The 21,798-nt window shown below is 36.5% G+C and overlaps 1 protein-coding gene across 1 annotated transcript in view; it reads left to right on the forward strand.

Annotated features, from left to right (window-relative positions):
* Positions 1–21,798, forward strand: part of Cfap47 (cilia and flagella associated protein 47) — a 290,704-nt gene that overhangs the window by 212,619 nt on the left and 56,287 nt on the right. Inside the window, exons 51-53 of the mRNA XM_045140870.1 lie at positions 2,502–2,599; positions 17,346–17,521; positions 19,243–19,350. Coding sequence (XP_044996805.1) covers positions 2,502–2,599; positions 17,346–17,521; positions 19,243–19,350 — 382 coding nt within the window. The remainder of the gene's footprint in view (positions 1–2,501; positions 2,600–17,345; positions 17,522–19,242; positions 19,351–21,798) is intronic.

The raw sequence follows: 21,798 nt of genomic DNA on the forward strand, positions 1-21,798 counted from the left end.
TTACATTGAGATTTTTATGTATAAATATGACTATTTAACAATTAGGGTAAAATATTTTTCGGAATATTTTTGACTTAAAAATAAAGTAAAATTAAGTTTATTATGTTGGAGAATTTAATGAATTACTGAGGTAAGCATACCACCAGGTTCATTGGCAAGATATTCACATGACCATGCAGGATGAAATAACTCTTGTTGTTTGCCACTATGATTAAAAGTGTTGTTGATCCTAGCCTCAGCTTCCCTGACAAACAAGGCCATTAAAATAATTTGAATTCAAAATTTATGATCCACATTTTGTGTCAGTTACCTTTCAGTTTCTGAGATAAAATACCTAAGCAGATGTATCTTAAGGACGAAAAGGGTTTTTCTTTTTCTTTTTCTGTCTACAGTTTTGAGGGGAAATCGATTATGGTGGAGAAAGCATGGCAGGAGCATGAGACTGAAGTCACATTATCACATCTGCAGGGGGACAGCAAGTGGGACTGGGCTGTATCAAGTCTAAGCCAGTCTCCAGTGACACACTTCCTTCACCAATGCTCAAGCTTCCAAAGGTTCCACAACCTTCCCAAATTGTACCATTTTACTGGGGATTAAGTTGTCAAAACTAGTAGTCTTAGGATTCATTTTATATTCAAACCACCACATTTTGCCATGGCTTCCATAGTCTTATGGCCAACTAGTGATGCAAAATGTAATTAGTCCAACTTTATATGTCATATCCTCTTTGCCAGTCTCAACACTCAAGTCACTTTCTTAACTGTGAGCCATATAAGATGAAAATGCAAGTTACATGCCTCTAATACATAATGATACAACATAAATATTTATATTTCAAAAAGAAGAATGGGTACATACCAAGGAAAGATCAGAGCAAACACGAAATCTTGCAACTCTATAATCCAAATCTAGGTTTCTTGAGGGGATGCCCTGGGCTACAAAAGGTTGAGTTGTTCAGCTCTTGCAGCTCCGTTTTCTGTAACCTCCCTTGGGAAGGATGAACTCTGAGCCTACAGCTTTCCTTGGTGAGCAACCTATGGCTTTGGCATCCCACCATTCTGTGGTTTCCACTGCAATTTTGTATTCACTTTCAACACTTCATGCAGTAGCCTCACCTGCACTGTCTTCTACCCTTACATTGATGAGCCTTTGCATTTCTCTGGAATTGTGGTGCAGTCCATTACTCCTTCTATTTTACATGGTTCATGCTTCTAAACCAGTACCATATGGGTGATGCTGCCAAGTTCTATTACCACATCAGGGTGAAGCCTGGCCTAAGCTAAAATTGTAGCAGCCTCTGTATGCTGACCTAGGGAGAAAGATCTCTTACAGCATTCTCCCATCAAGCCTTTTCCTTTCAAAACAGTTTTCACTGTTACTAGCTTGTGCCTTCAGTAGATTAGGTGTTGTTCTTAAGGTACTTTTCCTTTCGTCCAACTGTAGGGCAATAGATTTGCTTTTAATGGTGGTAAATCTCTTTAGCAATTACAGCTGAAGCAGCTGCAGTCTCTGGAACTTGGACTTTTAAGATTTTCCTACATCCTCCTATGTCAACAACTAAATTTTCATATGTTTCTGCTCTATGTTTCCCATCTTTCACTGTACCGGGGCATCAAAGAGAAATCACACAACAAACTTAATGCTTTTCTGCCTTGAAATTTCACTTTCCCAATAAATGGAGAAAATGTAGCCTCCATATTCCACATTTTTCTATGCCTTTTTGTCTTTCAGAATTCTATAAGGTTGATCTATTAAGCTCTGCTTACAGCATTGTATGTTTTCTATAGTCCAAAGTTTCAAAATCTTTCACATTCCTCCCTCATACTACTTCTAAAATACTAAGACTACATAATCAGTTTTCTTGCAGCAACAGTCCTACTTCTTAATACCAATTTCCTGAAGATTTGGTTAGTTTTCATTGCTTTCCTAACATACCACAGAAGAAGCAGCTTAAGAAAGAAAAGGGCTAATTTTCAGCTTACAGGTTTAGAGTGAATTCCATAATGTGGGGGAAAGAATAACAAGACCAGGAAGCTAGAGTCACACTGTCATATCCACATGAAAGAAATAGAGAATGACAACAAGTAGAGCTGGGCAATAACACCTCAAGACCCCCTCCCCCACCTTTTCATGGTACACCATTCCTCCAACAATGCTCAACCTCCCAAAGACTCTGCTACTATCCAAAACAATGCAACCAAACGGGAAACTAACTATTCAGGTACATGAGTCTATGGGAGAAATTTTACATTCAAGTCATCACACACCTGTGTTCTCAGCACTCTGAAAGACTGCTATGTGTTTGAGGTCATCTGACTTACATAGTGAATTCAAGGCCAGCCTGGGATACATCGGGAACTCTTAATCTTGTGTCAAAAATATAGTTTGAAAATGATATTAATTTATGGCCCTTAAGTTTTTACAACAAGTATGAGATTTGGGAGCTTATATTAGGAAGTGTTGTTCTGTTTTCATTTATTCAGTTTTGTTTCATTTTTCAGATGATAAGGTTAAAAGTTTTAAAGTCTGGTATCAGCTTGAGATCCGAAGCTCTCCTGGACCACCTGTCGATACTATTGAACTTCACTGTATTGCTCTGGTAAGAGTGTAGTAAATATTCAGTAAATATTGGTGAATAGAGCCCATGTTGCATACTAGGTTTCACTCCATGGAAATATCCATATTAAAGATTACATGGAGATAAAGCAATCATAGAAATTTTAAAGCTTAAATACTTTTTCAAATTATATTTTGGCTATCTGGTGACTTGTAATGACTGCACTAATGGACATTCTACCTGCATGTTTCTTGAGTTGCTGTGTAAATTTAATCTATATGATTGTTCTACACATGTTATTTTACTATGTATTTAGTGTGATATGCTTTCTAGAATCCTTGACTATTAACTTTTCCTAAGTATATTTTGAACATACTCCCTTTCCTATGTATTTGAAACAACTACAATAAGTTTGGGGATTTTAGTAATAACAAGAACAGGGTTTTCTTATTTGAATTCTCAAATGTTAACAAATTTCTGTCCAATTTTTAAAATAATTTCAAGTACCTAGGGTCTTCCTTTAAATTAAATGACAAAAATATAAATTGATAATAACATTTACTTTCATACATTTTAATATTTATCATATAAATTATTTTTAATATTAAGATATTTTTTTCATAGAATTGGTTACTTAAGAACTTGAATTCTAGCTGCAATTAATAGAAAGTAAATCATTTTTAATACCTTAAGTCTATAAAATGAATATTTTATACTTGTTCCCTGAGTAAATCTCTATTGTGGCATAGAAAACCTGTTGTTAAAAGTTTGAAATACATTCAAGAATATCCTGCAAAAAATCCTCTAAATAATAAATTGTTTATTGTGATAATGGTAGGTTCTTTGTACAATGAACATGTCTTGTTACTGTGACTTGGTATTTCCTGTAACATAAGAGTCTTACTAGTTATTTTTAAACAACAAAAATTTTTGAAATATTTTCAAGTTATTCATAAATGACTATATTTTTAAAATATTTTAATTATTTATTTGCAAGTTTAGAGTGTTGGGGTGAAGAGAGAGTGAGAGAATGAGAAAGAGAGGGAATTGGTGCAACTTGTCACTGCAAATGAACTCCAAATACATGTGCCACTTTGTGCATCTGGCTTAATTTGGTACTTGTAAGTCCCACCTGAGCTGCTAGACTTTGTAAGCAAGTACCTTCAACCACTGAACCATCTCTCCAGCCCCCAATAATATAACTTTTTAAAAAAAATTGTTTATTTTTATTTATTTGAGAGTGACAGACAGAGAGAGAAAGAGACAGAGAACGAAAGAGAGATTGGACACATCAGGGCCTCCAGCCACTGCAAACAAACTCCAGATGCATGCACCATTTTGTGCATCTGGCTTACATGGGTACTGGGGAATTGAGCCTCAAATCTGGTCCTTAGGCTTCACAGGCAAGTGCTTAACTGCTAAGCCATCACTCCAGCCCCAAAATACAACTCTTAAATAGACATCTGTTTTATTTGGAAAATCATTATCAATTGCAATTCCTCTATCAAATCCTAAGAGTAAAAGCAAATTTAAATGGGCACTAAAAAATCTGGGGACACAAGTATAAAACATGTCACTGGCTTTCTTATTAAGTATTTGTTTAGAATAGAGAAAGAGAGTGAGAAGAGTTGAAATGTATAACAAAAATCAGCATAGACTGAAATCTAAAATCACTTATATCTGTGTCTTTTCATTAATTGATGGATATGGCATTTTAATTTGCTTATAAAAGTTGTTAGACCTTTGGGAAATAATATAAATTAAGATATTTATTATTCTCAAATTTTAATACTGAAGATTGTCATACACAGGGTTGGAGGGATGGCTTAGCGGTTAAGGCATTTGCCTGCAAAGCCAAAGGACCCAGGTTCGAGTTCCAGGACCCACGTTAGCCAGATGCACAAGGGGGCACACACATCTGGAGTTCTTTGTAGTGGGTAGAGGCCCTGGTGAGCCCATTCTCTCTCTCTCTCTCTCTCTCTCTCTCTCTCTCTCTCTCTCCCTCTACATATATCTATCTCTCCCATTTTCTCTGTCAAATAAATAAAAATAAAATATTTAAAAAAAGATTGTCAGGCTGGAGAGATGGCGTAGCGGTTAAGCACTTGCCTGTGAAGCCTAAGGACCATGGTCCAAGGCTCGGTTCCCCAGGTCCCACATTAGTCAGATGCACAAGGGGGCGCACGTGTCTGGAGTTCGTTTGCACAGGCTGTAAGCCCTGGCACACCCATTCTCTCTCTCTGCCTCTATCTTTCTTTCTCTCTGTGTCTGTCGCTCTCAAATAAAAAAAAAAGATTGTCATGTACTTTGAGTAGCACATCAGAATCCTTTATATGTTTATGTAATGCTTCAAAAGTTGAAACAAAACCTTTAAGTCTCTCTTTAAATGAGGCATTTCCAGTGTATTTTCATTCTTGAAATTATTATTTTTACATTAATATAATACTTTCATAAGTAATGCAGCTACTAAATAGCTCAATTTTTGATTATGGGCATGCTTGCATTGCTTAATTAAATATTCAGTTCTAGGGGACTTCCGGTTAAGATGGTGGCGTAGGTACCACGCCAAAGCAGCCTAGGGGGGAAAAAAGACCAAAAAAACTCAGCAAAACACACACTTTTACTAAAAAGTGAGGTGTATAGGAAATTGAAGTGGCAGCGGAGGAGTAGAAGAGTTCCAGAGCATCCAGAGCCTGCACAGGCGGGAAAAGCGGCTCCGGCAGCTCGGCCAACTGCCACAGCCGCGGCGCACCAGAAAGCTGCCAGACTCGGCTTGAGCTGCAGGAAAAGCCAGGTGCGGGAGCTTCCCCTCACACCGTACTCTCCGCAACTCGGGAAACGTGAGGGGAGAGCGGCAGCGAGCAACAGAGGAGCAGACCGCGAGGTAGAAGAACACTTGGAGCAGCAAAAGAACCAGAGCAGCTGCGGCTCCCTCCCCTCCCCCACCGCCTGAGCCCAGCTCCGGCAAACAGAGCAGCAGCCCGGGACCTGGCCACGCCAACAGCGGGACCCAAGCAGGAGCAGAGTTCAGCAACAACATCAGCGGCTCCAGCACCGGTAACAGCGGCCCCAGCAGCACCAGACCCAGGAGAGGCAGCAGCGGCAGACTCGGCAGCAGCAGCTTCAGGGGGAGCAGCGGCAGTGGACACAGCAGCAGCAGCTTCAGCAGCAGTGGTGGCTCCAGCAGTGGCAGCTACAGCAGCAGCAGAGGCAGCAGCAGCGGTGGGTCCAGCAGCAACACCTTCAGCAGCAGTGGCTACAGTCCCAGCAGGGGCAGCTTGAGCAGCAGCAGTTCCAGCAGCAGGGATGCTGATCTGCAGGGCCACACTTGCCAGGCTCGGTTTGGCCCACAGGAAAAGCAAGTGCCCAGCTCCAGAAATCAGAACAGCAGCCCGACGGCCCAGGCAGCAACTTGACTGAGACCAAAATCATCCAAGGTAACTGGGATTGCAACAGGGAAGGGTCTCACTTGGTCGCAAGCTGACTTGGATCCCTCAACAGACCAGAAATCTTAACATCTTTGGTGATAGAGGATCTGGTCGTTACAATAACTACTCTTGCATACATACTTAAGGTTGTTTTCTGATTGAATGTGTACAATGTTTAGTTAAATTTTAGAATCTACCTGTATTTTATTCCACTCAGCCTGCTTGAATACTACTATAGCAGGGAAACTCAACCCCTAAGAACATCTTTGTAGATACTCTGAGAGTCTTAAGAGCCACACCTAACACCTTAAGGTCCTACCCTGAAAATATATTACATCAAATCAATTGATACAACTAGGAATACACAGCTAGCTAGAAAATCAAAGCATTAACTTAATCCAAGATGCAAAAATATATACATTATAACACAAGAAACACTAAAAAGCAAGACGATATAAACCCACCTAAAAGTATTAATGCATCAGAAATGTCCTCCAGTGAGAAAGAGTTAGAGGAAATGCCTGAGAAAGAGTTCAAAAGAATGATTGTAAATATGTTCAAAGAAATCAGAGAACAAATCAAAGGAGTCAAAGAGGAACTTAAAGAGGAAATCAAAGGAATCAAAGAAGATGCAGGACACCAATTTCATGAAATAAAGAAGGCAATACAAGACATAATTAAGGAAATAGAAATAATAAAGAAAAACCAGTCAGAATTACTAGCAATGAAGAACAGAGTTAATGAAATAAAAAACTCTGTAGAAAATCTCACCAGTAGGATGGATGAGGGAGAGGACAGAATATCTAAGCTAGAAGACCAGGTGGCAGACCTAATGCAGTCCAACAAAGAGAAAGACAGACTTATAGAAAAGTATGAGTGGGAATTTCAAGAAATTTGGGACACTATGAAAAGATCCAATATAAGAATTCAGGGCATAGTAGAAGGAGAAGAACTCTACTACAGAGGCATAGCAGGCATCTTCAACAAAATCATAGAAGAAAATTTCCCCCAAATTGGGAAAGAGGTGTCAATGCAGATACAGGAAGCCTTTAGAACCCCAGCCAGACAAAACCCAGAAAGAACCTCTCCTCGCCATATTATAATCAAACTTCCAAACACACACACCAAAGAAAAAATATTAAAAGCAGTTAGAGAGAAAAATCAAGTTACCTACAAAAGCAAGCCCATCAGGATTACAGCAGATTATTCAACACAAACTTTTAAAGCCAGAAGGGCTTGGAGTGATATATTCCAAGTTCTGAAAGATAAAAACTGTCAACCAAGGATACTTTATCCTGAAAAGTTATCCATCCAAATAGATGGAGAAATAAAGACATTCTATGACAAAAGCAGGTTAAAGGACTATTTGAAGACAAAACCAGCTCTACAGAAAATACTTGATAGAATCCTCCATGCTGAAGAAAAGGAAAAGCACACATATAAGGAACCTAGAAAAAACAAGCAATACTCAAATACTAGTTAACAGAAGAGAGCGCAGGTAGAACCAGAAACACACACACAACCACACAAATGGCAAACAAAAATACACACCTTTCAATAATATCTCTTAATATCAATGGCCTCAATGCCCCAACGAAAAGACATAGATTTGCAGACTGGGTTAAAAAGCAGGATCCTACAATTTGTTGTCTCCAAGAAACTCATCTTTCTACAAAAGATAGATATTATCTTAGGGTGAAAGTTTGGACGATGGTGTTTCAAGCAAATGGGCCTAGAAAACAAGCAGGGGTTGCTATCCTAATATCAGACAGGGTAAGAGCTAACACCATTGCTTCTTAAGCTTTTCCAGGAAATAGAAAAAGAAGGAATTCTACCAAACTCCTTCTATGAGGCCAGCATCACCCTGATACCAAAACAAGGCAAAGATAGAACAAAAAAAGAAAAATACAGACCAATCTCCCTCATGAACATAGATGCAAAAATTCTCAACAAAATATTGGTAAACAGAATACAAGAATATATCAAAAAGATCATTCACCCTGACCAAGTAGGCTTTATCCCAGAGATGCAGGGATGGTTCAACATACGCAAATCTATAAATGTAATACATTACATAAACGGGTTGAAGGACAAAAATCACATGATCATCTCATTAGACACAGAGAAAGCATTTGACAAAATCCAATATCCCTTCATGATAAAAGTACTACAGAGAGTGGGAATAGAAGGAACATATCTCAATATAATAAAGGCTATTTATGACAAGCCTACAGCCAACATATTACTAAATGGGGAAAAACTGGAAGCTTTTCCACTAAAATCAGGAACAAGACAAGGGTGTCCACTGTCCCCACTTTTATTTAATATAGTTTTGGAAGTCTTAGCCATAGCAATAAGGCAAGAGACACACATAAAAGGGATACAAATTGGAAAGGAAGAAATCAAGTTATCATTATTTGCAGATGGCATGATTCTATACATAAAGGACCCTAAAGACTCTACTAGCAAGCTGTTAGAGCTTATCAAAACCTATACAAAATAAATACACAGAAATCAGTAGCCTTCATATATGCTAACAACAAACACACAGAGGATGAAATCAGAAAATCACTCCCATTCACAATTGCATCAAAAAAAAATAAAGTACCTTGGAATAAACCTAACCAAGGAAGTAAAGAATCTATACAATGAGAACTTTAAAACACTCAAGCGAGAAATTGCAGAAGACACTAGAAAGTGGAGAAACATCCCTTGTTCCTGGATTGGAAGAATCAATATTGTGAAAATGGCAATCTTACCTAAAGCATTTACACACATTTAATGCAATCCCTATCAAAATTCCAAAGGCTTTCTTCATGGAAATAGAAAAAACAATCCAAAAATTCATTTGGAATCACAAAAAACCTCGAATATCTAAAATAATACTGAGCAACATTAAAGAGGCTGGTGGTATCACCATACCTGATTTTAACATATACTACAGAGCCATAGTAACAAAAACAGCATGGTACTGGCACAAAAACAGACATGTAGATCAGTGGAACAGAATAGAGGACCCAGATGTAAGCCCAAGTAGCTATAGCCACCTGATATTCGATATAAAAATGCCAAAAATACTCATTGGAGAAGAGACAGCCTCTTCAGCAAATGGTGTTTTGAAAACTGGATATATATCTGCAGAAGGATGAAAATAGATTCTTCTCTCTCACCATGCACAAGAATTAAGTCCAAATGGATTAAAGACCTGAAACTCTGAAACTGCTAGAGGAAAAAGTAGGGCAAACCCTTCAACATACTGGTCTTGGCAAAGACTTTCTGAATACAACCCCAATTGCTCAGGCAATAAAACCACAGATTAACCACTGGGACCTAATGAAATTACAAAGATTTTGCTCTGCAAAGGACACAGTGAAAAAAGCAAAGAGGCAACCTACAGAATGGGAAAAAATCTTCGCCAGCTATATATCTGATATAGGATTAATATCTAGGATATACAAAGAACTCAAAAAGTTAAATAATAAGGAATCAAACAAGCCAATCAAAAAATGGGCTATGGAGCTAAATAGAGAGTTCTCAAAGGAAGAAATACGAATGGCATATAAGCATCTAAAAAAATGTTCTACGTCACTAGTCATCAGGGAAATGCAGATTAAAACTACATTGAGATTCCATCTCACTCCTGTCAGATTGGCCACCATCATGAAAACAAATGATCATAAATGTTGGCGGGGATGTGGAAAAAAAGGAACCCTTCTGCACTGCTGGTGGGAACGCAATCTGGTCCAGCCATTGTGGAAATCAGTGTGGAGGTTCCTAAAACAGCTAGAGATTGATTACCATATGACCCACCTATAGCACTCCTAGGCATATATCCAAAAGACTCATCACATTTCCTTAGAAGTACGTGCTCAACCATGTTTATTGCTGCTCAATTTATAATAGCTGGGAAATGGAACCAGCCTAGATGTCCATCAACAGATGGGTGGATAATGAAGATGTGGCACATTTATACAATGGAGTTCTACTCAGCGGTAAAGAAAAATGAAGTTATGAAATTTGCAGAAAAATGGATGGACCTGGAAAGTATTATACTAAGTGAGGTAACCCAGACCCAGAAAGCCAAGTGCCACATGTTCTCTCTCATATGTGGATCCTAGCTACAGATGACTGGGTTTCTGCGTGAGAATGAAAATACTTAGTAGCAGAGGCCAGTAAGTTAAAAAGGAGACATAAAGGGTAGAGAAAGGAAGGGGGGAGGATACTTAATAGGTTGATATTGTATATATGTAATTACAATGATTGTAATGGGGAGGTAATATGATGGAGAATGGAATTTCAAATGGGAAAGTGTGGGGGTGGGGAGGAAGGGAATTACCATGGGATATATTTTATAATCATGGAAAATGTGAATAAAAATTAAGAAAAAAAAGAATGTAAGAACCAAAGGCAGGGTAGGACTCCTTACAATGTGCTCCTCCAGACACAAAAAGGCCTGGATATCTATGACCTCACAGTGCCTGACATTACCTCCACAAGACCATCATAATAGCAGGAAAAGATCATGACATCAAAATAAAAGAGAAGCTGAGAGGGGAAGGGGATATAATGGAGAGTGGAGTTTCAAAGGGAAAAGTGGGGGAAGGGAGGGAATTACCATGGGATATTGTTTACAGTCATGGAAATTGTCAATAAAACATGAAAAAAACTAAAAAATAAAATGAAATAGTCAAGCCAGGAAAAAATAAATAAATAAATAAATAAATAAATAAATAAATAAATAAATAAATAAATAAATATTCAGTTCTAAATGAAGACAGTGGAAAAGAGGATTTGACAACTAATTTTGTTCATGTAGGATTCCAATCATAGTGATGAAGTTGCTAATTAAATTCTCCCCCCTTCTAGTCTTAAAAAAGTATTCCCTCTTTAACCTTCAGACATGAAGTGATATTTGATACTGTTTTCTTTTCAATAATACCATCAAGTTAAAACTTGGTGCATTTCTTGAAGACCATGCTTTCTTAATAATTTCTGGTATACACTAAATATTTTTTGTCACCTATATATTACTTCCCAGTATTTTTAACTGCATTTTATATGCTAGCAAATTATGTAAGAAATATCTTACTTAAATCTAAGACCTTCAGATTTGGCAATGTTACATTCAGGATCATAAGATATCTTTGCTTTCCATCTGCATCACAGCCTTTATTATTTTCCACAGAATTTATATATTTGCTTTCACCAGGTATAAGTAATCAGAATTATTCTGAAATGGATTTCATGAACTAAGTATTTTCTTTATTTCTTTGTAAGTTTTACTCATTTTATTAGCATACAAGAATAAGACTTCATTATGTTATATTTCAAGCAACTTTTTCTTTGAATTTCCCTTTCTTCCTTTCTCTCCACCTCTACTCCTCCTTGGTGTCTTCACTTCACTATAGCTTCCTTTCCACTTTTATTTTTATTTTTATTTTTTTTAATTTATTTAGCTGAGAGCAACAGAGAGAGAAAGAGGGAGAGAGAGAGAGAGAGAGAGAGAGAGAGAGAGAGAGAGAGAGAGAGAGAGAGAATGGGCATGCCAGGGCCTCCAGCCACTGCAAACCAACTCCAGACGCGTGCGCCCCCTTGTGCATCTGGCTAACGTGCTTCCTGGGGAATTGAGCCTCAAACTGGGGTCCTTAGGCTTCACAGGCAAGCACTTAACCACTAAGCAATCTCTCCAGCCCCTCCATTCCACTTTTATAGTACATGTTTTCTTTTGGCCTTTTTTCATCAACTCCTGTTCCTATGTCATCTCCTATTTTGAGTCATAGATTATACTCACATTCATAGTCTCTTATTTATTTATATAAAAACATTAAAAATAGGATCTACATACATGAAAGAACAGGTTATTTTCATCTTCACTCAGTATAATCCTTTCCAATTATGTGTATTTTCTTGCAAATTTAATAATTTCAATTTCCTTTACAGCTAAAAATGTTCTATTGTATGTATGTACCATGTGTTCATTATCTAATCATCTAATCATCAACTGATAGACATCTAGGTTAATTCCATTTCCTAGCTATTGTGAATAGAGTGCTAGGGAACAGTTATTTCCAACTATTTCTGAAATAGAATATAAAATAGAATATAAAGTCCTTAGAGTATATGCCGAGGAGTGGTTAAGCTGGGTTATGTGGTAGTTTCAAAAGAACCTGAGAAAACTCCACACTGATTTTCATAGAAGCTACAACAACCTGGCAAGAATTTGTCATTACTTTTCTTTATAACTATCCTTACTGGAGTGAGATGAAATCTCAAAGTAGTTTTAATTTCTGCTTTCCTTATGTTTAAGGATGCTGATTGTGTTAAACATTTGTTTGATTAAATTCCTACTCCCCTGCAAAGAAAACCTTTGTTATTTTCAGAGATGGGTGGGGGGGGGGGAAGCATGAATGAATATGGGCCCACCAGGGCCCCCAGCTACAGAAAATGCACTCTAGATACATGCACCACTTTATGCATTGAACTTTATGTGGGTACTGGGGAATTAAATTCCGGTTGTTTGGCTCCACAGGGATGTGTCTTAACCACTGAGCAATCTCTTAAGTCCAAATAAAGCCTTTTTATGTATTAAAAATATCTGTTGGCTATTTGTATTTCTTCTCTTAAGACCTGTTTGGTAATTTTATTAACCCACTTACTGATTGGCAGGATTTTCTTTTGTTGGTGTTTCTTTTCTTTTTCATTTTATTTTATTTTATTTTATTTTATTTTATTTTATTTTATTTTATTTTATTTTATTTTATTTTTTATTTTTTGAGGTAGGGTTTCACTCTAGCCCAGGCTGACCTGGAATTCACTATGTAATCTCAGAGTGGCCTCAAACTCACGGCGATCCACCTACCTCTGCCTCCCGAGTGCTGGGATTAAAGACGTGTGCGCCACCACTCCCAGCTTGGTGTTTCATTTTTGGAGTTCTTTTTAAAATATATTCTTCATATTAACCCTGTTAGAGAAATAAATAGCTGACAAATATCTTTTCCCAATCTATAGGCTTACTGTTGGCTCTGCTAAGAATTTCTTTTGCTGTGCAGAAACTGTTTTCATGTATCCCCATTTGTTCATAATATTTCTTGTGATAGTGGAGTCCTGTTCTGCCCCAGCCAGCAGGGAGTTGAACAAGGACTCGAGGAAAAGCTAACCTGAGTGAAAAAAGGCAAACAGATACAAGAAGGAGACCATGCTAGCTGTTTGCAAGTCCTCAAGATTTTATTTTTTCCACATAGGTTTATATAGGGTTGTAGGGGGAAGGGGACGTGGTCAGGGCAAGGAGTTGTAGGGGGAAGGGGACATGGTTAGGGCAAAGATCACAGAGTAAACCGCAATGCCTTTGTTTCTTCATCAGCTACCAGCAGGATGGGGGAGTGTTTAGCCAGGTGCACGATCCCATTGTTTCTGGTAGTTGAATATTAGGTGAGGAAGTAGAAACTTAACTTGCTATATGGCAGTCTTTGTTTCTGGTAGTTGAGTATTAGGTGAGGAAGTAGAAACTTAACTTACTATATGTCGGTTTCTGTTAACATGGCTGAGGTTTGGTTCATAGCTCCCAACACTGTTCAGACAGTTCTCTCTTAGTTCATATTGAATTGTCATTGAATTGTGTTTATGAGTAAAACATAACATTTACTTGAGACCACCAAGAAGTTTTCAGTGCAAACACTAAGTAAAAGAAATCTTTCTTCTTGGAGAAGGGTGGACTGAAAATCAAGGGAAAAATCCACCAAGTTATGGAATAGTAAGTTGATTATATTTTCCTCAATCAGGAGATTCCTTTCATCAATAAGTTTTACAAAGTTTTAAGCAGACATCTTGAACTAAAAAGATATTCAAATACATCCTAAGTGAGATTTTTACATTGCTACTTTACTGTTTATGTTGGGTAATATTCACTATATCAGATATATTAATAATTAGATTTATAGATTGCTTCATACATTGCACACTTTATGATATAATAAATTTGTTTTGTGTCAATGATATTTATAGTAGTGTTATAGCAGATACTGAGATCATGATGAACATTCTAACTAGCTCCCCAATTACATAAAACTAAACTTGTAATGCAGTTAGAAGACAAGTAAAATAGTTGAAATGAGATATTTTATAAGAACTTTTAGCATTGTCTTCCACTTTCACATTAATTCACAAACCTGAGGAGCATAATATTTTTGTTTCCGTGTATAAAATGTGTTGCCACATCAATTATCTAAGAATAACTAAATGCATGAGAAAATATTACTTACAGTAATTGAATATTACAGGTAAACCACAGGATTTGAATAATTTAACACAAGAAAATATTTAATAACATTAATAATCTGTTACATGTGTTGGCAGTTAGTAGCTAGACTACCAAACTACATTTTGTAATATTAGGAGTCATCATCCTTCTATTTTGTAATGCTTTCATCTACATATAGTAGAGGGAAATAATGCTTAAAGAGACTTTTTAATCCTTTTTTTTTTCTTTTTTGGTTTTTCAAGGTAGGGTCTTGCTCTAGCCCAGGCTGACCCGGAATTCACTATGTAGTCTTAGGCTGGCCTTGATCTCATAGTGATCCTCCTACCTTAGCCTCCTGAGTTCTGGAATTAAAGGTGTGTGCAAGCATGCTCAGCAAAATTTGGGATTTTTGAAAATTCCTTGGTATGTACGTTGCAATACGCTTTCCACTCATATGTCATTGGAGAGAACTAGTAACATAGCTACAGCAATGTACAAAAGGGTCTTGGAGTTGGAATCCCTTATTGAGCACCTTTTACCCAACCAATTCTTCATACTACAAACATTTTGTAGATAGTTTCTTACATATCAACAAAGATGAGAAATCTTTAGTCTATTACCTATATCCAGCCCATATGTGCCTGAACAAAGCATAGTGACAGTGGGAATTACTTATTCAAGGAAAAGAAGAAAGTAAATTCATTTGATGGGTTCTTATTAACAGAAATAGCCAGAAAAGAAAAAAAAAATGACTACAATGAAAAGCAAATAGACTTCCATTGTCATAAAAGAAGACTTCTAGTTTGAAAATAGATTTAAAACAAAGAATGAAAACTATGGCAAGATACATTAAAAATAAGAGAAATAGTTATATTTGTGGATGTAAATCTTCTTTATACATTTTTAAGATAAGGTCTTGCTGTGTATTCCAGATTGTCTTCAAATGCATAGTCTTTCTGCCACATCCTTTGAAGTGTTGGGCTTACAAACACATTACCCTGACTGGCTATACATTTTTATATTACTTAGTCAAGATGATTATGTATTTCTAAATTTATATAGTAACACAAATGAGGTCTCCCAAATGTAAACTTATAAATCTTGATCATCTTTAAAATTGATGTGACAAATTTTCTTAACCTAATATTATTTTGAAGGCATTTCAAATATCTATATTTGTTTTGTTTTGTTTTGTTTCTGAGGTAGGTTCTCACTCTAGCCAAGACTGACCTGGAACTCACTCATTCAAACCTTGTAGAGGGACCAAATTACATTTGTTTTATTGGACACTTCACAGGGATTTTAATGATATTCAAAAGAATATAGTACAGACTATCCAAGAACAATTAATAGTCTTTATATAGGCAATAGATGATATACTGGAATGAGAAAAACCATCTTTATTAAATTTTTAAAAATATTTGTGTAATGGTTTTTATTGGAAACTTGAAAATACGAACTTATTACAAAATTTTTCTATTACCATTGGGTTATTCTCTTATGTCCTCTGTCTGCTACCTTCATTCCATGGTAGACCCTCCTTAGTAGAAGTCTCCTGAGTCTACTGAGGAGTCTATGTAAACACTGTAAGGGTTATGAATGTACCAGTCAGTTCCTATGGATGGAACATGCCTCACATTACATTTTTCCATCTTGTGGCTCTTACTTGCTCTCCTCATCATCTTCCTCAATGTCCCTAGAACCTTGGAGCACTTCATAGATGTCTCCATTAGTGATGAACTCTTGGAAGACTCTTTATTTTCTGTTTCAATTTCTCTTGATTCTTCTCGGTATCTACTTCATCTCCTTGGATGAGGTTCTCAGGCTAGTAATAAGAGTTACTTCTTTTGTAATACATCATGTGTCCTAGTGGGTATAATAGAGATGAACAATCCTGTGATAAGCAGTCATATTTCTCTTCCTACCATTTTGATGTGTCTTGGGTTTCCCTAATATTTGTTGCCATCTGTAAAAAGCAGATTCTCAAGCAAAAAGGGTCAGCAGCCTTGATCAAAGGGGGCAATTATAGGTATTTAGAAAATTAGAAGTTGCATTAGAATTTTTTGTTTTTATGAGGTAGGGTCTCACTCTAACCCAGACTGACCTGCAATTCACTATGTAATCTCAGGGTGGCCTTGAAGACATTGTGATCCTCTTATCTTTGCCTCCTAAGTGCTGGGACTATAAACACACACTTCCATGCCAAGTTAGAAGTTACATTAGATTTTAATGGGCATAATGTCTCCACTTAGCCAAGGAAAAGTGGAAAATCCCTTCTAGGGTCTACTACCTTCCAAGTCATAGGCTTATGACTTGGTTTTCAGTACTAAGCATGAATTTCCTCCCAATGTGTAGCCCTCATATCCAGTTACCAAGCATTTGATTGCCCGCCCCCACCCATAGTTTATGGGCTTCTATTGCACTGATGGATCATCTTGCCTGGCTAGTTGATTTTGTACATTGAAAGGATCCATTGTTCACACTGTTGATGACTCTTATCACCCAATAACTCACATAGATTATGCCGAGTGTGGTGTCAAAGCCTTTAATTCCAGAAATCAGGAGGCAGGGGCAGGAGGTAGAGAGGTAGATGAGTCCATAGCTAGGCTGAAATTATATATTGAATTCCATGTCAGCCTGGCCTGGAGCAAGACCCTATCTCCAAAAAAAAATGTTTAAATATTAAGATTATATATGCTTTCTAGGGAGTGGGAAAATTGCTCAGTGATCAAATGTCTTGCTTTCAAAGACTTCTAGCCTAGGTTTGAGTCCCACGTGCCCATATAAAGCTAGACGCACAAAGTGGTACATGGATCTGGAGGTCATCCTCAGGGACAATAGGCCCTGGTATGTCTATTTTCATATTCTCCTTCTTTCTTTCTCTCTCTCTCTTTCTCTCTCTCCTTCTTCCCCTTTCTATCCTTCTCTTCCTCTATCTCACCCCTCTCCCTCCTTCCCTATCTATATTTTTTGCAAATGAGTAAATAAAAATATTTAAAAGAAAATATTTTCTCCAGTAGGCCAAAATTTAAACCCTAAAACAAATAGCCTTAAATAATATTTTTCTTTCTGTTCACTTCCCTAGAAAAGTGACTGTGATTATGTACTTGTTTTGTAATTCTAGGAGACTATTTGCATTGAAATTCCCATCACTAATCCAAAAGATGAAATTATTCATGTGAATGTGCAGTTGACATCAATTGCTCTCAGTGGACCAGAGGAACTTAAATTGAATCCATTGGAACGTGTTAACTATATTGTATGGTATTCTCCAGCATCCATGGGCTATAAAGAAGAAAGGTATGGTTTAAAAGTGCCATTTTATTTTGTTACTAATTCCTTAAATTCCAGCCTTGAAAATCATTTCATTCTATACTTTAATACTATTCTCTGATAACATATACTAATTTAGGGTTAACTTTTAGTTACTTCACTATAAAAATATTATGTAACAAAAAGTCAAATTAAATTATACCTAAGTTTATCCTTTTACTTCTTTTCACTTCATTTTTAACACTCAAATCTTCATGAGTGTAACAATTTAACTAAGTCAGGAAGAACCATGAGAATTGGGGATTCAGAGGGCTAGAAATATGAGTGTACACTTAGAGAATTAGGGAATCAGTCATTTACTTCCTTTAATAAAAATCATTTATTTCACCTTTTGCCAAGTAGCTACAAATCATGCACTTGGAAGGCATAGGCAAAAATTACATTATGGCTATTATACTTAAAAAATATACATGCAAGTACAAATAAACACATACAGACATTAACAGTATAATGATGTGTCCTCATAGCATGATGAATATAAAACCTTATATTGTATCATATTTTTATACATTTGCATACAGAAGATGGACTATACATTAATCATTAATTCAAAAATATTTAAATAACCAACTTTGTTGAATTAATAATATCCAAGATTTTTTTTAACATACTTTGGGATGATAATGAGATTAGTATTGAGGTTTTCAAAGCATTCCCTTATTATTCTCAATTAAAATTCCCTTTATTAGAATGCTTTTATTTGGTAGAGTAATTTCTTTTTTAAGATTAATTAACTTAATGTAACTGGTAAATTGCTTATATTACTGGTATACAGAACATTTTAAAATATGCAACATTGAAAGACATATTCATTTTCACCCATACTAAGCATTTATTTATGTGAGAACATTTAAAATCCACTGTCACCAATTTCAAATATAAAGCACATTTTTATTAATTTTATTTTTATTTTTAAAATTTTTCCAGGTAGTGTCTCATTCTATTCCAGGCTGACTTGGAACTCACTATGCAGTCTCAGGGTAGCCTTGAACTCACTGTGATCCACATACTTGTGCCTCCTGAGTGCTGGGATTAAAGGCATGCGCCACCACGCCCAGCTCACACCAAAAGGCAAACAAAAAATATAGTTGACTTGTTATACAGTAGATTGCTTGAGCTTATTTCTCCTGTCTAAAACTTTGAATTTCTTTTTCTTTCTCTAATATGCTCACACCAATCAGTAGACCCCATTTTCTGTTAAACATGGTTCTATTCTCTGATTTTGAATTACATGGTTTTGTATTTCACATGTGAGTGATATCACATCTTATTTTTCCTTCTGTTATTGGCTTATTTCACAACAATATACCCTCCCAGATAACTTACTACTGCTTCTACCAGAGTATCTTACTGAAGGAAATTAGTAATTTTAATAGATATATACTAAAATAATATGTTTGTGAAATTTTAAAGATAAAAAGTACAGCAATGTGAAATAGGAAATGAATACAGCAGCAATACATGGTAGCTCATTCTCCCAGAGAATCTCCATGAGCTTAAAGTCATCCTAGACCACATAGTGAGTTTTAGGCCAGCCTGAGCTAGAATGAGAGTCTCTGCTTACAAAAATATAAGGAACTACTTAAATAAAGATAAATAAATTAAAAAGCAATTTGAGTTTTTTTCTGCCAAGTTTGTAATATAAAAAATAAACCACTGACAAGATTTTCAATACTTCTCTCCACTAGCATTATTTTTCAACCTGATATTGGTGAAGAGTTCTGGTACTTATTAAAATTAACTACAGAACATCCAAAAACAAGAAAAATACCAGAAATGCAATGTGATCTTGGACAGTAAGTTCTGTTTAAGAGATAAGTTTATGTTATACATGCAAAAAGCTAATATATAAAAATACTGTCAGAATGCCTTTAGTTTTCTAAAATATAAAATAATATATTTCAATATCTATTTTAAATGAATATTGACAACTTACATAAATAAGACAATATACTATTATCATAATCTCTCTCACTGCCCTCCCTTTCTCTCTTCCCAAGTCACCCCTCTAATAAATCACTTCTTTCTAGCTAAGCTTTCTTTTATTCTAATGTCATCATTTTTCCCTTTTATTATACAGATCTTGTACAGGTAGTATTAGCCACTGTGAGGTCATAAATACCATGTAACTTTGTCATTCTGTTTCTGGAATACAGCATTGTACACACTCCTCCCCTTCTTTTGGCTCCTATATTCCTTCTACCACCTTTTCTACAATGGATTCTGGGCCTTGAAGGGTATGATAGAGTTATCTTATCTTCAATATCTATGCTTGATAGTGGTATATTAACCAACAAAATACTTTAATTCTAATAGAAAAATTGCCAAATAGAAATACATCAGGGCTTGGTAAACAGAGACTTTAATTTAAAAGAATTAATACAACGAAGGAAAAGGTATTATTATAATACTTAATACTTAATAAAACTTCATTTTGTATATCTGCAAGGTCTACAAAAGCAATCCAAGTAAGGACTGTTCTTTTGTAGGATAAATGAGAGCAGCACTGATATCTTAGGATAGAAAGTAGAACATTTTACTCAATTGAATATAATAGAAAGTGAGGGTTCACTGTGGTCAACCAATTCCTAGGAGATGCTAGGAAGGGTAGAACATGTGTGTGTGTGTGTGTGTGTGTGTGTGTGTGTGTGTGTGTGTGTGTATGTGAGAGAGAGAGAGAGGGGAGAAGAGAGGGAGGGAGGGAGATGGGGAGAGAGAGAAAGAGTGCACGAGCGAGGTTGGGCACAAGGAGTTTTCCTGAGCCAGTATATAAGAAAAGCTTGATGAAAGATTGGTTAACTCAAAGCAGAGAATTAGCTATGAACAACTATGAATACTTTACCATTTGATTAACACCTTTCTCCCTTGAGATAAGAGTATTTATATTGTGACAGTCAAGTTCTTCTTACATGCCTGTACCAAATTTGATGCTGGAAAACAAAAGTATCAAGTTATAATTAAATTTGGTTAATATGTGGTCAGATGCACAAATCAGTACATTTTAGTTACATTCTATTCTTCTAGTATAAGACATTAAGCCAAAACTTCAAATCAAATAATTCAATAAGCAAGGGATTTCAGAGAAATCAAAGGATCACAGTGAAAGCAAGATACTAGAAGGGAAAAGACAAACTATAAAAATTGTAGCAGGTACACTTCTACTCTGCCTGACCTTGCAGAGAAGTCTGCAACTTAAATAAAGTCTCTCACTCTTTTTTTTTTTACTTCACATTAAGCGAGCTTTCATTGCTTGCTTGTGGGTTGCTAGAAGAAGAGACTCGACCAAATGCAACTGGTAGGAGGAAAGGGTTTATTTTTGCCTTGCAATTAAAAGGGAAAGCTTCATTATGGCAGAGGAAAGAATAACATTAACAGAGGCTGGACATCAGTTCTACCACTGTAGGAGGAAGATATCAATGAGACATGGAGCTGAGCTCTGGTGAGGAAAACTGCCTATAATATTCTCAAAGCCCATCCTCAGCAACACACCCTCTCTAGCAAGGTTCTATCTCCCAAACTGCCAGCAGCTAGGAACCACACATTCAGAACACATGAGTTATGGGAACATTTGATTCAAACTACTATAGCCTACCCCTGGCCCCCATAGACTCATTACTGTCTCAAGATGTAAATATGTATTCCATCCAATTTTAAAAGTCCCTATAGATTTTTTTTTAATTTATTTTTTATTTATTTGAGAGCGACAGGCACAGAGAGAAAGACAGATAGAGGGAGAGAGAGAGAATGGGCGTGCCAGGGCTTCCAGCCTCTGCAAACGAACTCCAGACACGTGCGCCCCCTTGTGCATCTGGCTAACGTGGGACCTGGGGAACCGAGCCTTGAACCGTGGTCCTTAGGCTTCACAGGCAAGCGCTTAACCACTAAGCCATCTCTCCAGCCCCCTATAGATTTTTTTGATCAACCACAACACTATTTAAAATTTCAAATTCTTATCTGAAGCAGTGTCTTAACTATAAGCCTTTAAAATCAAAAGAGCAGTTAAATCTACATGGTGGCACAGAATCAACAATCATGCTGTAAAAGATGGAATTGGGCATAGGAAAGAAAGACAAACAATGCAGGATGAAAAACAAGTAGGGAAAATATCAAATCCTGTAGCATCATGTGTGACATCTGCAACCTATAAGAAAAGTTTCTAGGGTTCCAATTCTGCCCATTCAGATGGGCTGATTACAGCTTGGAAAAAACTACATCCTGGGCTAGTAGCTCTCCTTGATGCCTGT

The sequence above is a fragment of the Jaculus jaculus genome, chromosome X (genome assembly GCF_020740685.1).
Source record: "Jaculus jaculus isolate mJacJac1 chromosome X, mJacJac1.mat.Y.cur, whole genome shotgun sequence".
In the NCBI taxonomy this organism is placed as follows: domain Eukaryota; kingdom Metazoa; phylum Chordata; class Mammalia; order Rodentia; family Dipodidae; genus Jaculus; species Jaculus jaculus.